Here is a 19,413-nt window from a genome sequence, read left to right on the forward strand (position 1 = left end):
ATTTTAAAAGACACAAAATACTTGTTTACCGTGGAATGACATGGATAAAAACAATGTTGCTGGTCCACTTAAGCCTACTGATAGTTATTATAAATATATTTGTGCAGCTAAAAATAACAGAGCATCGACGGATTGTAGGTCAAGAATACAATGCTTTTTGCTAAGAGGTAATGGGATTCGAATACAAAAACGATTCGATTTTTTTTTAAATATCTGAGAAACTAATAGCATTCCATTTTAAAGCCATATTTAAGGATGCTTTAACAAACGTATTGAACAAAATGCGAATCTTTCATAAATTGTTTTGGTGAAACGCGCTTTGCATCATGTACAGCAATGTTCAAACATCACTACAAATTCCTTGACGAAAGTGTAACAATGTGATACTTAGCAGGTTACATGAAACAGCATTGATTTCTCAAATAATTTTCAGTAACATTAAGAAAATTTCCTTGTGTCTTATTTATGTAAATACAAAGTGAGTTTAAAACAAATTTCTGCTTTAAAATGTGTGAGCTAAAATCGTTGCCTCAAACACATAAAAAATGTTAATGCTTTCATATACAACCTCTATTTAATGCACATATTTAAAAAAACAAAGCTTTTAGTTGGAGAGATTAACACATGACATATTTTTCCATTACAGATAGAAATAAAAAATGCTTTTAAATTTTACAAAAATAATTTATAACTTAAAACAATATTATATTCCCAGCTAAATTGTCGCTTTTTAATAAATGGTATTAAACATATACATATGTTAACATAATGTTTCTTTTTTATATATATGTGCTATACTTTTTTACCCTTATTCAGCGCATTATGGATTTAAAGCTAACTAGGATAAAAATGTATTATAAGGATGTATTATTAACCTTTTAGAATACGTGGGAGTAAAAGTCTCTCCTATATATTTATAATTAAGTCAACGATATTAAAGTTATATAAATATTTTAAGGGTAAGCAAAGAGTATCTTCGTTCTTTCAAATATTATTTTATTTTAAATTCCGTCTTTGCATCTTGACATTTACAAACTCAATACGTTACAGCGGCTTATATTAATGACATATTCGCAGCATTGCTTAAATGCAATCTATTGTTTCATTGCACAGGATATGTGAAATGGAAGTGTAAGTAAAAAAATGGTAACGCAACTACTAGGTATTAATCATATACTACAGAAAGGAATATTTTGACAATATTTCAGCTACATAGTAGATATCAAATAAAAAAATCTGATACTAAAAAAAAAAAAAAAAATTCTAGAACTGATTTTTAAAATCTTAATATTCTTCTGCCGGGATCACACCATGATTTTGCATCGGAATTGGTCTCAAAGATATGCATAATTTTAACTATCACCTATGAACGATCTAAAAGCACTTTTAAAAATACCGTCAATATCTACATGCAATGGTCGGCGCCAAATACACAGGATACGTTTAGTGCCAGATGCAATAAAAATATGGCGCAATACTTATTAATTTTAATAAACTGATTTAAGCCATCATACGAAAATAGATTGTATTTTTTAGTTTTATAGAAGAGGGGTAGAAGAAAAGATCGGAAATATATTTATATGAGAGTAGAGTAGCGATTGCATCCCTTATTCTTGAATACTGAGGCCACAACATCAGAGTTCAAAAACGCTTCATTTTCACACAGATAAAAATGTTTTCTGCTATACATACGAAGGTCTGTGTTTTATAATAAGGCTAATGTATGTATAGTAAGTCGTTGGGGAAGTCTGTCAAGTCGATAGTCAATTAAATAAATTTGGAACATCCAACAATATGTGCTAATAATTATTTAATCAAAACATATTTTCTATAGCTTACTTTATCATGCAACTAAGAACAATATGCAGATGAGGTCAGTTTTTTATAGATGCAATATATGAAACGAAAAAAGAGATAACAATATCAAGTCATTATAGTATTTTTTAATTACCTATCAACAATGACAATATCTAAATTGATCGACTAACGCAAACGAGCCCATTAAGATGCCAATAAAGTATCCGATAACAGTTCTATATAAATAGTATAGTTCGAGTTGTCTGTATCAGTCAATAGCCTACCTTGACATCTAACAGTTCAGATCACCATGAAGTGCTTAGTGATTCTATTTTTGGTGTTCGGCTGCGTTTTCTGCGCAAACTTGGATAGACACTGTAAGTATTTCGTTTTATTTTTTGATGATTCAGATTAAAATGCTAGATTTTAATAACAGATACAGTTGATCGGGTTAGAAGATCGCCACATGGTGTAGTGCCAATTTATGGTGAGTGATGATGTTTAAGATGCATATTGAAATAAATTTATTAATAATAAAATGAACCTCATCTAGGATATGGATCTGATTCTCGTGATACGTTACATGCATCTAACGCCCAGACATCTCAAATGAAAGGAACTGATCATTTGATGGCTGGACAAAGCTCGCACGTGTCTCAATCGAAACAGTCAGGTTCTGAATCTAGCAAGAGCACAAAAGTCAAGACTGGATCGAATTTCGCAGCTGGGAATCAAAAAATTTCAACTGGACAGTTTGGAGCTATGAACGCAGGACGTATGTGATTCAGTATTATTAGGTATATTAAATACTATCTTTTAATAATTAACATATTATGCGTTTCAGAATTTGGTTATGCTGGCTATAACAAAGGATTTGGCATTGGAAATTTAGGAGGAGTCGGCGGGGTTTCCGGAGTCGGTATGACTAGCACTGGTATGAGTTCAGTAAACGCTGAAGGAGTAGATGCTTCTTCTGGTTATGTAACAGGATCAAGCAACACAGAAGTGGAACAATCTGAAAGCAATAAGAATTATAATTCTGAAACTAATGACGCTAGTCAGACAACTGGAATCATCGCTGGCTCTCAGTTTGAAGGAGCTAGTCAATCTGTCGGCCAGCTCGATGTAGATCGACAAGGTAATGCGAAGCATGGTTATATTTGAAGATCAATATCATGTATAATGAATAAAATTTCAGCTTCGAGTTCTGGGTTTGGAGGTTATGCACTGGGAAGGTCTGGACTAGGCGTAAGTCAAGTTGGAATATCACGAGATAGATTAACTGCGTCCAACACTGCTTTGTCATCACATGCTGCTAAAGGTGCTTCTGCATTTGAAGGCGCAGCAGCGAAACACACTAGCTCCTCAAAATCTTCTTCTTCAGAATCAAACAAAGCCTCTAAAATCAAGACTGGAACAAACTTTGCTGCTGGAAATCAACAAATTTCTTCTGGGGCTTTCGGGCAAACCAATTTAAATAGTAAATCCTAACTGAGTAAGTAAAATTAAAGAAGTGTTTATTGATTGCTCTCTGGTATACTCTGTAGCTCAAAAATACGGAATGGCTGGATTTGGAAACTATGGTGGTTTTGGAGTTGGAATGGACCAAAGCGCTGCTAGCGCAAAATTCGGCCAAAAATTAGATGCATCTTCTGGATACGTCACGGGTTCTACTAATACTGAAATTGAGCAGTCTGAAAGTAACAAGCATACAGAGGCTGAAACACATGAGGCTAGCGAAGTAACTGCTGTAAAAGGCGCATCTCAATTTGCTGGAACTGATTTAAGCGCTAGCAAGCAAAATTTAGACCACAGCAGAGGTATGCACGTGTAATTACTAAAACATTAAAATTTATCTAATTTAACTAAATAATTTTTTTTATAGATGAGTATGTTGCTCAAACTGGAATCCGTGGATACCGTACTGGTGTAGTAGGAGCAGTCATGTCTGATTCTAGCAGAGATCATCTCGCTGCTACAATGGTTGCTTCTGGATCAGCTAAAGGATCAAACGCTTTCAGCGGAGGACATACATCACAAGTATCGAATGCGAAAAGCTCATCTTCAGAGAATAGTAAAGCTTCAAAAATGAAGACTGGAAGTAGTTTTGGGTATGGGGCTCAAAATGTGCAAGCTCAACAATATGGTGCCACGCAGCAAAAACGTAAGCAGATGGCTTTTCTAAACTATCAACCTAAACATGTATTAATAATGTATGTTTTTAGATTCGAATGCTGGTTTAAACATCGGTGGTTTTGGCCTTGGTGGTCTGATAACCACGCCGGGTATGAGTGTTAATTCGGGAAACAGTGATGTTAGCAATGTTCACGGACAGTCTATGGCTTCTTCTTCGGGTTATGCCCAGGGTTCTTCTAATACGGAGATTGAAGAGTCTGAGAGCAATAAGCACTCTGAATCTGAGAGTAACTCGGCCAGTCAAAGTGACTTCGCTACTGGAGGAAGTCAGTATGAAGTACAAGGGCAGTCAGCATCTTTGCTAAACAGAGGTCGGGAAACCCAGAAGGTGGGAGTCGTGCACATTTAGATGGTTTTTAAGTGATTTTTATAATAAAGAGTAATGTAAAAATAAAGAATAAATATATATTTTTACGTTAAAATTGTAGTTTTTACTATAATTCAATATTTATAAGATAGGCAAGCATCATTGACTCAGATAAGAAATATCAAAAAATGTCGCAATTCATATTTGTAACAATATTAACACTTTCCACGTGGCACACAATTTTAGCCCTTGGTTCCGTAACGCGGCAATTATTTAATGACATTTGAGAAAAAATCATAAGTGGGATATATGAACGGATAATAACCATATGTCCTTATATAAAGGTACCTTAAAAATCTTTTTTGTTTTTTTTTTACTAAAAGGGAATATTTGGTTATTCGGGTATTCCAAATTATTGATCTCGACACAAGAATGCTACGAACTAAGGTGTCACAGAAGACGCGAATAACTGACGGATCGTCAAAGTGAAAGACGTTCCTCATAACAAAGTCGAGCATCTTGGAAGATTTATCACTGACGTCGTGTATGTGTAGAGAGAACCTCCACTTGCTCTCAAAAGTGATTCTGAGATCTTTAGTGGAAGTTTCTCTAGTCAAAATGTTCTCATCGAAATCGTAAGAATAAACTGACGATGAACGGGATTGAGAAAATTATGCAATATGCAACTTGAATTTGTAATTGCCGTATGTATGTCATTAATAAATAATATAAAGAGCAGAGGGCCCATGTTTGACCCTTGAGGAACCGCCGAAAGAGTAAAATATTCTTTCGGCAATCGGCCGCCATAGGCTACAAACTGTCTACGATCGCTTAAGTAACTCGAGAATAACCGAGTTAAATCATCCGACAAACCGAAATTCGACAAGTTTTTAAATAATAACCCATGACAAATCTTGTCAAAGGCCTTATTAAAATCTGTTTAAACGAAATTATGAAATCATGTCCATGATTTCAAGAGCAATTGAATTTTTTATTTTTTATTTTATTTGGGTCCACAAAATATACTTTTCACAATAAATAGAATTTACATATAATGATATTTTTATTATTATTTAAAATAATAAAATTTGTACTTTATCTTAAAACAAAAAACTATACACAATGTCACAATAAATTTAGTACGTGCGTCTTCTTTTATTTTTTTGTAGAATGTGAACAAACATAATATTTTCTAAAAATATGTAAATATTTTTAGAAAATGTTTGTTGTTGGTCTTAATTTTAAAATATGGTTTGCAATGACATTGGCTTCTCATTTTGTATACTTTTACAAAGATTTTCTTACAAACTCACATTTTTTCTGATAAGATCGTTGAACATTGCGTATGAATTTAACAAATAAAGAACAACAACGTGAAAGAAAACTTTCTTTTACTACTTCACTGTTTTCCAAGACCATTTACACTCTGGAGCTCCGTGTCCTTTTTGTCAACGTTGCCCATATTTTTATTATAAATAATGACAAAACTAGGTTAGGGATATAACAGTTATTAACACAATAACTGCCTTAGAACGCAATAAATCGCTATCAAATTTTGGAAAATAAAACCTTGTTAATATCTTAGTTTGTTAGTAACCTTTTTATACGATTTTGTTTCAAAATAGCGGCGATGAAAAATAAATAAATAACTTAAAAAAAAAATTAAAAACAACACGGTTTTTTTATGTAAAATAATATTATTATTTTAATTTTAAATTCCTAAGATATAATAATATTGAAATTGTTGAATAAAAGTCAAACTATTTAAAGCATCTGGTTTTACCAGTCCATCATATGATGCGTTGGTGACCTGACTTGGCTGCACATCAATGATGTGCGAAGCGTGGAAAGGGTTAATTAATCATATTTTTTCAAAGCAAATATTATATCAAAGTTTAAGAAGTGATATGATAAAAGTTATTTTAAAATCATAATTACAATATTAATACATATTTTAAAACATATTTTATCCAAGTATATGAATTCAAAAATATAAACGTGTTTAATTCTACTTAATAATATTGCCTTTTTATTGGCTCATTCTGTATTTACGTTGTATAAATTTACTATAATATATAAATTTTGTTCGATTTATTATCACGTTTTAGTCGCACATTATTCGCCTTGTAGATTATAGCCCCACCACCTTCCGACATAGCGCAATATTTTCAATTTTCGAAACTGATGCAAAATTTCGCCCATGCATGGCCCGGGGCCAAGGCCCCTACGTGTACACGGCTCTCTTGTACTACAAAATACACCATCATTAATCTCTGACCATGGCCATATATAGCCGTGGGCAAACGTTCAGCTTTTGTGTGCGGGAATATTTTACAGAGCGCTACGCAATCTGAATATTTATAAGCAAGTCCGTGGATTGATGTAGAAAGCTTCACAATCATTTATTACCTCCTAGCCTCGTATTTAGACTTCATTATTACTTTATTCGCGTATAAACACTTATATATGCTATAGTGACGCTCTATTCACACCAATCCCTTGTCATTTATCTTAATTTTGATGCTCATATTTCATAGTGAAGCCACCGAGAAAAATATATTCTATCAAGATTGATATAGGAAAAACCCAGATGAATAATCTGATACCGATATTTATTTTATACGAAGATATTAATTTTGCCTAAATGCACTTTTTCACAATAATAATATAATTAACTGATTTTTTTGTGTCAGCCTTATATTGGCTGTTATTCAAATGAATAAATAATACACACTCCTTAATGAATTTATAATCATAACTACAAACAGTATTTACTTCATATGTACACTTAAAAGTTAATTACTAGTCTTAAACCAATTACTTGTGTAGTATAAATTCTTAAAAGATTCAGATAATAAACTAAAATAGTTTATATATAAAATAGCATTGTGAACATTATAAATAAATTGAGCCGCTGTAATATGAGTTTATTAAATGAGTTTACAGTTTAATTATTTACGTGTTGTATTTATGATAATGCAAATGATCAGCGGACGAGGCGCCGCCGGTCATAGTCAACCGTCGACATCCGCCAGTGAATGTGTTGCCCTATGCTATCGTTATAGTTGGCACTAAAAAATGCTTTAAATGACCTGCTTTTTTATTATTTATTATTCAACGAATTTTTATCAAAAGCTAGGCGCGTACGGTGAAATACATTCCCTTTCGCTCTCTTGCATGTTAAGTCACTAGAGTGAGTGAGAGATAAGGGTGTGCCTTACATGCGTTCCGCACGCCTACTTCTTCTCACTCACTCTCGTCACGTATGTGCCTTTAAAACTACATTTTAGAAAGAAAATTAACCACAAATAAAATCTTTTAAGATTTTTTTTCAGCTTATTATGTATTTAATATAAGCGAAACATAAATAAAGCATATTGTTACAGGTTTGTAAGCATAATTGACATTAAAATGTTTATTATTGATATAAAATTAGATGTTTTTCTGACCATTTTTATATTTACCATAAAAACAACGATTGACTTGAATGATTAAAAAGAAAATTTGTATCCGACATAAAAAAATATTATATCAAACTACAATTTAGTCTCAAAACATTAGTAAAATTTGTCAATAAAAATACAGTTTTTTTTAAAAATTGCCACAAAAAAATATTCAATTATATTTTTTAGTATTTTTTTGGAAAATTAGCGGAGAAGATTATCTGTAACTAAATGTAATGTTTTTATGTTTACAACATATCACAGCTATTGTATACCTAAATGTGAATTTCTGTATTGATTTTCTAATTTATAACATTCAATTTATGACATTGTCTGTCAAATTTACTAGCACTTTATCAACGGCAATAAAATGGCAAAGCTTTTCGCCATGAAAACGGGTTGCATTAATCGCTGTTTCGCTTTTGTTTGTTGCAGCAGTCGTTATTGTCGTGCTTCCCCAGAGCGGTTGTTAATTTTCCCTATTCGGACACCAAACTTTTAGCACTTAGTTTCAACAAAGTGACACAATTTGCAAGAATATGGCCGTTAAATTTCTCTCGACAACGCCAATGCGACCGTTCCCAGTTTCATTACCGTAGCGTTAGTTACGAGCGCAATATCACTCTAACATTGTTTCAAGAAGGTCTGTGATTAATATCGAGACACTAATTACAGCTAATTGATTTGAAAATATAACTTGAAAATGTACTTTGGTCGATAATATAGTTCAGTATATACAGTAGCTAACTAGGAATCGTTGAGATGTTTTGTTTATACACATATTTTATTGCATTATCAGATCTTGAATTAGGCTTAGGAATATATTTAGAGCATATTTGTGATTTCATTTTTTTGCATTTAATTATTATTGTATCTAGTAATAGTAAAGCTCGACACAGCACATAGCAGTGAATTCAGCAGAGCGTGAAGCCACTTTATTACCAGCATTGTCTCGGATTGAAAGGTAAATTTTTAACAAGCTTATAAATAAAATATGATCCATTGTGGTATTATTTAAGACTTGAAAGCTACTGGCCGGCAAATGTCACTCATAAGATAAAAGAGAGAAAATAAGGTAAATGGCATTGCGTGGGGTTTAAAAAAATTCCGATAAGGCAAGCTTTGTATTATTTGATCGCAATTTGACAGATATTATGGCTTAGTATCTGTCTACTTAATATAAATAAATGACAGCTGTCAACCATTATATTTTTCCATTGCTTTTATATATTAGTACTTTAAAAGTTTTCAAGTCTTAACTCAAACCATTTAGTAGTAAAAAAATACATTAACAAATATTAAGTTAAGACAAATATCTGATTATTTTAATAAAATAAGTTAATTTTATTAATCATGTATAAAAACAGTGCTTATTGGTCTTAAATATATACCATATATTTTAATAATATAAAAATTACTATGGTTAGCATGCATACATTTATGATAATAAATATGCTTAACTACTTCTTACATAATTTGTTATGTTTGACAGTGTATGAGAGTAGTTTAGTTATATACGATAATAAATGGAGCAAATGGCGTTTTAATGTCCGACATTCGTTGAAAGTAATAAAATATTACAAAATACAATCGTTCATAAATGTTTAGCAAGTAATAAAGTTATGTACCTTTATGTAGTTAATTTTATATGTTAGAAGTATATTAGAATTCACATATTATATATATGCTTATAATAATTTATTGTACACAATGTAGAAAGCACATGAGAAATTACAGCTTTGTAATTAATTCACTAGTAAGCCAATTCCTACTTACATTTTCAATATCATTTCTATCATATACCCGTTGATAATATTATATTTAGCTCAGCTTTGATTGGGAGTGTGTACAGCGGCCTTTAATATTAATGGCTTTATATGCAATTAGATTAGGTTGAAGTATATTTATTGCTGAATCTTGTTGGATTTATAACATAAAGATGTAAAAATAGATTTAGATTAATCAATCATTGATTTATCTAGAAGAGAATTATTATAAATAATATTAAATTTTAGCATTAGGCAAATGGTGAACGTAGTATTGCTTACATGGAAACTGATTGCTCACGCGGATTATTGCTCACATGTTACAAAGCAACAAGCTCAAACGAAAATTGGTCACAAATCACTCACACGGTTTAAGGAAAGATAAGTTTTTTTAAATTTCAATATTAATTGAACACAAAGTGAAAAAGTTGTGATATAATTTTTTTATCGGAAACTTTGTATTTATAAAAATTAATAAATAACAAGATTTTCACATTAAATACTTTTCAGCCCATCTTTTAATGTAAATGTATAAATAAATACGTATGATAGATAAACCACGTTGCTCAATATTTATTTAATATTTAAGAAAAATATCAATTTCAATATTTGTCAATATTTTATCATTTTCGATATAGGAATTTCACCACAAAACAAGAAAAAAAATATTATAAAAACACGTCCTGCGAATTCACACTGTCCCGCGATAATGCCTGCGGCTGGTCACTGCTTTTTCCCACGCCTGTCACGTGTTTTGTTTACAAGCAAAATATTTTTTCAGCCGAGCGCCCGTCGAAACATTTTATATATGTATTTAATTAAAAGTATTTTTTCACAACCGACATGCCAGTCCGGCCCTGCGTCTCACGGGCTGTGTCAAAGAAAAACAGCGCTGGATTTTCGGCTGGGCTGGTGTAAATAGCGGGACTCGTTCTTATGAATATGCATGAGCTTCGCTATCTCCTCGCAAGGATGCTATGCAAATGGAAGATGTACCCCCCTGACGCCCACCCTCGGCCCTAGTGGCAAGTGGCTAGAATTTCCCTTAGTTACCTTAGTTAACAGATAATTTCCGGCTACGGAACTTGGCCGCTGATAACGGACTCGGAGACGTGTATGGACCACCTTCGTTGGAATGTTCATAAATAAACGCTTATTTATGAATAGACATCGATATCGATGATGCTATCGGATTGGATTTGCGACATTGGTTGGGTTAAAAGTTAGTTTATGTTGGGATTTTGATATCGAATAACTTTGGTGTTTTTCGAGAATAAAGTTTACATTGTGTTTTGGTAAATTAACTGTTGATTCTAAATATTCATATAATACTCTATCAAGAGCGATATGAAAAAGATGTGAAAATAAAAAATACGATGATAGCCCTATAGTTTTAAGATCATAACTACAAAAAGGTTTTGGCTTAACCATTTTATTTATTTTACTAGATTTTTATTCAATTTTTACCCTGTTTAATATGTAGAGGTTAAAAAAAATTTAGTTATATTTATTTTTAAATATTGCCATAATTTTTTTCTATATCGTGTTTTTTACTATGATTTTATTTAAAAAATATACTTTGTAAAAATCTCGGCTATTCGAAATAACGGGTTCAAAAAAATTTTTAAAATAGTTTTGTTACAGAAAATCACGGAAAGAAAAGTGATAAAGAAAAAGATGTTATTCAATCGAAATGTCATATTGACAAAAAAATCTCAAGAAAATTTGTTCGCCAGCATTATCCGCCATTGTGAATAACGGCTTTATAAAAAAAAATCGTTAAAAAAACGACAGATAGAGAAGTGTTAAAATAAAAATACGAACATTTAAAAAATTACAAAAAATGTATTTTTTGTTATAATATGTGTTTTTTTTAAGATATAATTATTGCCGTGGTTTTTATACTATATTTATAATATATTATAACATAAAACCTGTTCTAAAAATAGACCTTGTACATTTTTCAAATTTGTTTAGGTATGTTTGTCATATTGTTTCAAAATGGCGGCTATTCAAAACATTAAAAACCATAACCTTGTTGAAAAAATCTTATAAAAAATGTAATCAAGTAAAAAGTATTATAAAATGAAAATAAATATAAAAAAATTAAAATGTGGAGAACCACACAGATAGGTCATCGTCTGTGGCGGATCTTATTCTTGAAACTCGCGTTCTCTCTCTCTCTGACTCTGACCAAAAGTGATTATTTATCAATAAAGATAAATTATACAATAGTGCGATAACACAAAGGCTCTCGTTAAGATTAGAACTAAAAGGTTCCCCTATATACAACACGCAAGGATTCAACGGTGCTTTGAATGAATATTTATTTGTTACAAAACGGTCATGGGAAACAATATATGACCGGAAGACAAATATCACCGTAAGGTCATAATATTCCTGTTACACAATTCAAGCTCGGAGATATCCATAAAGTAATTGTAACTTTCTAAAGGCGTATATTTATTACGCATTGGCTAGATGATCGCTGCATGATTGTGATTTGTCAGCAAGCTTTGCAGCCCTGAATACTTATGCCTAGACTCCAATGAGGGCAGGAAACTTGCAGACGCCCGCCTGCCCACGGACGACATAGTGTCATGGATGCTAGCACCAAAGAAGGATTAACCCCACCATATGAGCAACGCAACAGGGAGAGATCAAACCTCCGCTATACTGTCGGTGCCCCGCTACTTGCAAGATCTCTGAGAATCTTCCGCCGACATCATCCCTCCACCAGATTCTCCACCAATGATTATAGAAAACATCTCGCCAATCATAATCTGTCGCAATATGTTTTGAAATGTAATAAAATTCTCACTAGTTTCCATCTCACAACTGAGTCACACCCCTCAAAATTAGAATTCCGAAAAAATAAAGTGTTTTTTTTTTTACATTTTTTGTCATTTATCCGGTTTTTTAGTACGAATAACTTGTGTAGATTTAATCAAATTGATATTAAAATTTATTCTGTTACAAAAATATCGTTTCAAAATGGCGGCCGCAAAAATTATTTTTATAAACTTTATTAAAAAATTGTAGGGAGTAATAAAATAGTTTTATAAAATTAAATAAAAATTGCTATTAAGCAGTAGATAGACTCCAAAACAAAATTATATTTTTTTAAATTTCGCTCGACAAATGGCTAGTCACGGAAAATCAAATTAAAAGTAAATTAAATGTTTAAGGCAAATTACTTACCTTAAAATCTACAATAATACGCTTTCCTGGTTTAGAGATACGTACGTATTTTAATACAACTTTAATCACAACAAAATATTTCGGTAAGAATCGCGTCAAATGAATCCGTAACTCGATGTTACACCATGATTTAAAAATAAATACTATAACTCACAATTATTCAAGTCGCTGCCACGCCACCTACAAGACCTCTGAGAATCTTCCAGTGACATCATCCCTCCGCCAGCTTCTCCACCACTGTTCGGAAAAAAAATTTCGCCTATCATAGTCTGTCAATATGTAATAAAATCTAATAAAATTCTCACCAGTTTCTTCCTGCGTCTTACTGGCTACGTCACAGATCTTGGGGTTATCAAACCTCGACTTGATATGAACATACAAAGTTCAAATCTCGAAAGATCTTTCTTCCTGTACGCAGCATCAAAGCTAAATACAAAAATAGGTTAGATGCAGGAGATGACATTTAATTGAAAATCTTATCGATTATTTTTTATTTGTGTTACTGTGCATTATTTATTCTTGTATTTGTGTGTATTAGTTTGTTTTGTATTTATGTGTTTCATAGAAAATATGGATTCATTTTGAATTTATCGTTTTACTTTCTAAACCAGTGTTTTCTCAAGAATAATCTGCGATTACATTTTTTATCAGCGGTAGCCTACCCTAACAGTTGTTATTTATAGTTAAAATAATGTTGAGGTGAAATTGGACAACCAAATTTTAAGAAATACTGTCTTAAATTGTTATCAAATTTAAGGGTTACTCAAAGAATAATATAAACTAAATTGGAAAAGGTTAAGACGTCTAAAAAAAATTTAATTTAAATTTATAAAAATAAACCAGTACAAAAAAATATAAACATTATTATTAATTTATCTGATCTAATATGTTTTGCAATTCCTGAACTTCATAGTCACATTTTTTAGCAATTACAGTATATATCGATGATAAGTACGTGAAAAATGGGTTAAAATTATTATTATTTTACAAAGACATATTTTTAGCAAAAATATTAAAAATCACTCAATTTTACTAAGTTACAACCGCAATATTTGCTGCGGTGGCGTAAAATGCGTTTTAACAGCAATCATTCTGCGCTTTGTGGGCGGATCATTTCGAAATTGCGAATACGTTATTTTCAACCCCAACTTAAATTTTACGTAACGGTCGTTAAAAATAAAATTAAAAATAATAAAAAAAGTATAAACGCGAATACCCGCGGCGAAGTTACGCAAAGGCCGCGGAAAAAAGGCCGATTAAAAACGCGAAGAATTTGAAATTCAAATTCGCAACGCAGTTTTGCTCATTTTTTTGTATTTTATATTAATACGAAAAATATGGCGTTTGCTTTTTTACGTTAAAATTTATTCGTAGTATTTGTGCAGTGAGAAAAAATTCATTTGCGTTAATAATTCAAAAAATCTCAAGATTAATAATGATCATTTAAATAAGTTGATTTTCAATAACTTAATTTTATAATTAATTTATTTATTTTAATATAAGTCGTTTAGCGTTAAAGATACAAGCAAATGTTAGAGTGCAGCTAGAGATTTTTTAATTTTAAAATTTTAAATTACTAATATGCTTTAAAATAAGATATTATAGAATCGCAACCGCGAGACCGTTTATTTTGTCCAAAACGTTCCTCTTTCCGAAAGCGTTTTGGCTGTCGTCAGATTGCTCGAAAAGTGTTACGGGAAAAGACAAATGTGAGCTTTTGCACAAGTTAGTCGGCACAGTGTGGGCTCATTAGGAATTTAGTCATGATTCGTGTCCCCGAGGACGCAGCCGTGGGGTTACGACTGTTGAATCTTTCATATTTCCTGACAGCGCGAGCTTTGGTGCGAATTTAGTGCTACATTGAAAAATGATAGGGATAGGCCGTTTACACAAGCGCTTTGTGCCACAAGCCGTTATTTATTGATTATCGTTTGATAGCCACTCGCCCGGGCTTTTTTTGCCATCCCTCTTGTGCAGCCTACGCCGCTGCTACACTCTGTACATAAAGTCGAGCTGCGGCTTAAATTTTAATGACGGCCCAAAAATCGCTTTGGGAGATCTTCGGGGAGTGCTCAAAATAAATATCTATATAACGCGAAAAGCTGTTAACAATTTTGGCCGTTTTATTAGCGCTGCGTGTATTGAATGGAAATGTAAACGTATTGAACAAAAAACAAATATAAGCAGTAATATCACCATGTAACTTGGCTAAATTAAAACACTATTCTTATTGAATGACAACATCACTTTAACAGAAACTTGCCTGACTGATTCGATTCTGAAGACAAACTCTAAGACTATGGGGCTGGAATTTTTTTCTAAGGAGTCAATTCATACATATTTAAGGTTTTCTAAATATTGATGTTACTCCCAATGTGCTCAATGGTCACCGAAAGCCCGATTGAGTAAAATAAGACTGCAACGATCATACACAACTTTATTAATGTAATATCAGTAAATGGCTGTACTGTATTAGTTATTAAATAAAATACTCGTAAACCACGTAGTGGTAAAAAAAATCCGTTTTTTGATTGTTGCTTTTCTGCTAGTTTTCTGATAATCGTGACGAGTTCTTAAACTGATAATGACCACGTGTATTGTATTATTTTGGTAGACATAATGTCATCACACAATTAACATAATGCCATATCTTATAAATAATTGTTCCAAACCGAACGTACTTACATTCAAATGAAAATTCTAGGTTATATTTTATTTTTGTTTAACTTTGAATAAACGGTGTATTTAATAATACACGTAAACAAAGGAAATATATTTAATTATAATAATAAAAATTGAATTTGATTGTTTAATTTTCGAGCCACCGGTAATGCATTCTGTTGTTTCGACCAATGAAAAATAAGCATTAACATATAAAACAAGATGGCCGCTGTAACGTGGCAACAGTTATAAATAATTTTGCTACGTGACAATAATTTTTTTTAATCGTCGTGTGCGTTGTTCGATTTGACTGAATATAAATAATCAGATTGCAAATTAGCTAGGTATGTTATAACTATGAAAATGAAATATACATAATGTGTAAAGATTATAAGAAAACATTGATTAAACTAGATAAACAATCTTCGTAATGAAATCTTCACAATTTGAATTCCCGTCGACGGGCTCCGAGGGCAAAAAGTGAGTTTTTTTTACAATACATAAGTATTACCAATGCAATGAGGATTGAAAGTTAATGTCGATAAAACCATATACATTTTTTTTATCTATTCATATTTGGCAGACTATCGTTCACGATGATCGCACGTCGATTATTTAGCTAAAAAAGTTTGGTTCTATTTTTGCGTAGTCATCTTATTGCTCACTCATGGCTTTTAAAAAATAATAAAATTATGAATAATATTTAAAATCTAAACACAATACTATGACGTAATATTTTGGCGAGGATGCTAATATTGAACTTTTAAATTAATTTTATATTTGTTCTAAAATGTCCAAAATATGTATCTACGTCATGGTTGTTTTTATCAATTTTTCTTTTGTGCAATCATTTCTCTTTCGGAACAGTCATATTCAGGATATTCAGTAACATCAAACTTATGTTGTATGTTCTTTATAAAAAATATAATACTTGCTGACAGTGCTGTTTGTCTTTTAATATTTAATCCAAAAAAGACAATAGTAAATTTGTTAGAATAACCGGAATATATTATTCATATAAACAAACACTTACCGGGACACTCTTAATTTAAAGTTTTGTTTACATTGTCTATAATTTCAATCCTAGATCATTTTTAATCATCTTTAATTAACTCTTTGTAAGAAAAATGTTGTGATTATAACATATTTCATTGTTTATTTAATTGCACTAAGCTGTGTTTGGCGCACGTCTAACAGATGACAGAAGAGTTGTCATATGTAAGCAAATTTGACAGTTCCTACTACGCAATTAATTTTATCGATTAAAATTGTAAAACACTTATATGTGTAGAAAAATATGTAGAAAAATCATTAATTTCTTAAAAATAAATGTTTAGTTTATAAGAGATTTAAATATAATATAAATAATGTGGATCTGTATTAGCTTCTCCATACAAAAAAAATGTAATTAAATTTTGGCAAACGTTGGCAATTTAAAAATAATTCATTTAATTTTGTGTATCCCTTCCGGAGCTCCTTAAGAAAGCAACATGAACCCTCTGCACTTTGCATTATTAGTGACATAAATATGGTAGTTCCAAATCCAATTTTTTTTTGTATGCAGATTACTTAAATATTGTTTAAATGCATTCGATATGTTTCGAAGATGAGTTTTCGTTTAGTGTCAGGAAGTGTTATACTGTGCCATTTTCTCGATTGTGTTTGCCATTAGATTATTGCTACGATCTAAGTGGTAACATTTTGACTAGAGAAACTTTCACTAAAAGTCTTGAACTTTTGACAGCAAGTGGAGTAGGGGTTTGAATCGAATATTCGAATATTAGATTAGTCGAACTACTTGGCCGATTTGTAACTATATACATATTTTAATAATTAATCGAATATTTGTTTATACTATCTCGAATGAAATAGAAAAAAATCTTAAGAAATCGTATAAACCAGCAACACGAATCCGAGGTGCTTTATAAACATTTATTTTGTTTCAAAATACTAGATAATGAGACGCCTTTCTTTAACAAAATTTGACGGCTTTGAAAAACACTTGTGAATATAATGGTTATAGACGGTTTCTACTATGACCGAAATTCGCAGAATTCGTTCAACGCATCTTTTATTTTAAAACAGGTGGACTTCGCAATTTTTTATAAAGTTGGTGTTACATTTTTGTAGTTGTTGTCTCAAGACGCAAAGATTTAATTTCAATCAATTCAATAATTCGATCGCGGTTTATTTCTTTCCGGTTATTTAATTGAAATGTGAATTTGCACAAAATAAGCACTGATTCGTTCTAAACAATATTGGCTATTGTTAATACAATAAATTCGTTAAAATTTTGTCTTTAAAATGTTCCATTTATACAACAAATTCGATAAAATTATGTTTTTAAAATGTTCCATAAAATATTTATTGATAATTAATAATTATTTTTATTAGTAAATAAAAATAAGAGCTAATAAATTGATTTTTTCTACCAATTGGTTTATTCAATTAACATCGATGAAAATCAAGAAAAAAATTACTAATAAATATTCTCTTGTATGAGCCATTTAGCTTCTCAACGAGTTTGTCAAAGATGTTTTCGACAAAGCTATGAGGAGCTGGAAAAATATATGTGGGATCTATTAGGTGTGCATCATAATTGTTTTTAAATATTTATGGTATAATTCCTGTTTGTATAATAGCCAATATAACGATTATTAAGTATTTTAATAACTATATGTATTGTTTTAGAGTATCGTGATGCATTGGGGTAACCTGGGTGACGTTGATCTTATTTTATTTTATTATAAAAAAATAAATATAAGCTACTTTAATTTATTTAATTTAAATGCGTTGATTTGCATTAGAACAACACCTTTGTGATATAAAATAATTTTTGACGTCAGTATTTTATGCAAACAGTAAACGGTTTTGAACTTCTATTAAAGCAGTATTTTTTATCATTTTTGCCAAAAAGACAAAGAATAGCAAGTGACGGTAAGGTTTCACGTGTTTGTTTAGCTTCCGGATGTCGCATTCGCTTTCTCATATGCATTATGCATGTGCCAATCCCAAAGTGTTCGGATTGCCCTACAGCCGTAAAAAATCACTTGGGCCCTTTTTGTGTTGCCTCAGGGTCCTAAAGAAATGCGCAATTTCAAAGCCTACACGGATGTCGTTATTGTTGACTTATGAAAATGTTTTATGACTACGATCGGTGCCAATCGATTTCGTTTCCTATGTATGAGATCAAAGACCTATCTTACTACATTGTTTATGTCGTCTCATTTCACAAGTATTTTTTTTACTAAAGTCGGATTAAAACTTTGGTGAAAATTTATGTATACACAATAAACTTTTGGTTGGGATTGTTAAATAAATTTGCAAAAAATAATAAAACAAGAAGAAACTGTTGGCTTCATTAGAAGCGGTCGAGTCGAGTTCCGAACTGTAAACGAGTTCATCCGCTTTATGCCGTTTCCGGCGTTAACGATCTACTTCCGGCCGTATTGGTGTTTTCCGGAAACGCGGCCGTAAATAAACAGTGCTTGGCAAAAATTAGATTGTAAATAATTGCGATGAAAGGCCGCGAAAAAGTTTTTATCAAAGAAGTAATTCGTAAGTTACGCGCTTTTGATTCTTTGGTAGCGCAATTTTTTTATGTATTTAATAATAATACTTATATATAAAACACGTAATCTTGTAGATTCCCACACAAGGACATCGCTCCAAACTTTTAAATATAATAAGTTATAGAAAAACTAACATAGATTCTGACCACACGATAATCACAAAAGTACAAGCGCGAATATAAACGGCAAATATGTATAAGCAGGGCCGCCGAGAGTGAACCCGGGTCCTGGGAAAACAATGATTCCGGGCCTCATGACAAAAATGGAATTTTATATATTTGTTAACATCATAATATATTTTTTTGAATAAATAATGAAGGGTACGAGTTAAATCTTTCTATGATACAATAAAATATAAAAATTGCCACCGAAAGCATATTTTATGCGAAATATTATAATTCGGCATTAAAAATTATTAAAAATATCTACACATAATATTTACCCAAAAATGTCATGTTTTCTTTTCTGCT

General features: G+C 31.4%; 1 protein-coding gene across 1 annotated transcript in view; it reads left to right on the forward strand.

Annotated features, from left to right (window-relative positions):
* The first annotated feature begins 2,406 nt into the window (after positions 1-2,406).
* The window catches only part of LOC148238708 (uncharacterized), a 38,323-nt gene continuing 21,316 nt past the window's right edge, over positions 2,407-19,413 (forward strand). The window contains exons 1-6 of the mRNA XM_088205490.1: positions 2,407-2,572; positions 2,642-2,935; positions 2,996-3,277; positions 3,345-3,617; positions 3,683-3,961; positions 4,023-4,321. Coding sequence (XP_088061616.1) covers positions 2,407-2,572; positions 2,642-2,935; positions 2,996-3,277; positions 3,345-3,617; positions 3,683-3,961; positions 4,023-4,321 — 1,593 coding nt within the window. The remainder of the gene's footprint in view (positions 2,573-2,641; positions 2,936-2,995; positions 3,278-3,344; positions 3,618-3,682; positions 3,962-4,022; positions 4,322-19,413) is intronic.

Source organism: Plectrocnemia conspersa, unplaced genomic scaffold, assembly GCF_051122295.1.
Source record: "Plectrocnemia conspersa isolate PC_06_02 unplaced genomic scaffold, ASM5112229v1 ptg000001l, whole genome shotgun sequence".
In the NCBI taxonomy this organism is placed as follows: domain Eukaryota; kingdom Metazoa; phylum Arthropoda; class Insecta; order Trichoptera; family Polycentropodidae; genus Plectrocnemia; species Plectrocnemia conspersa.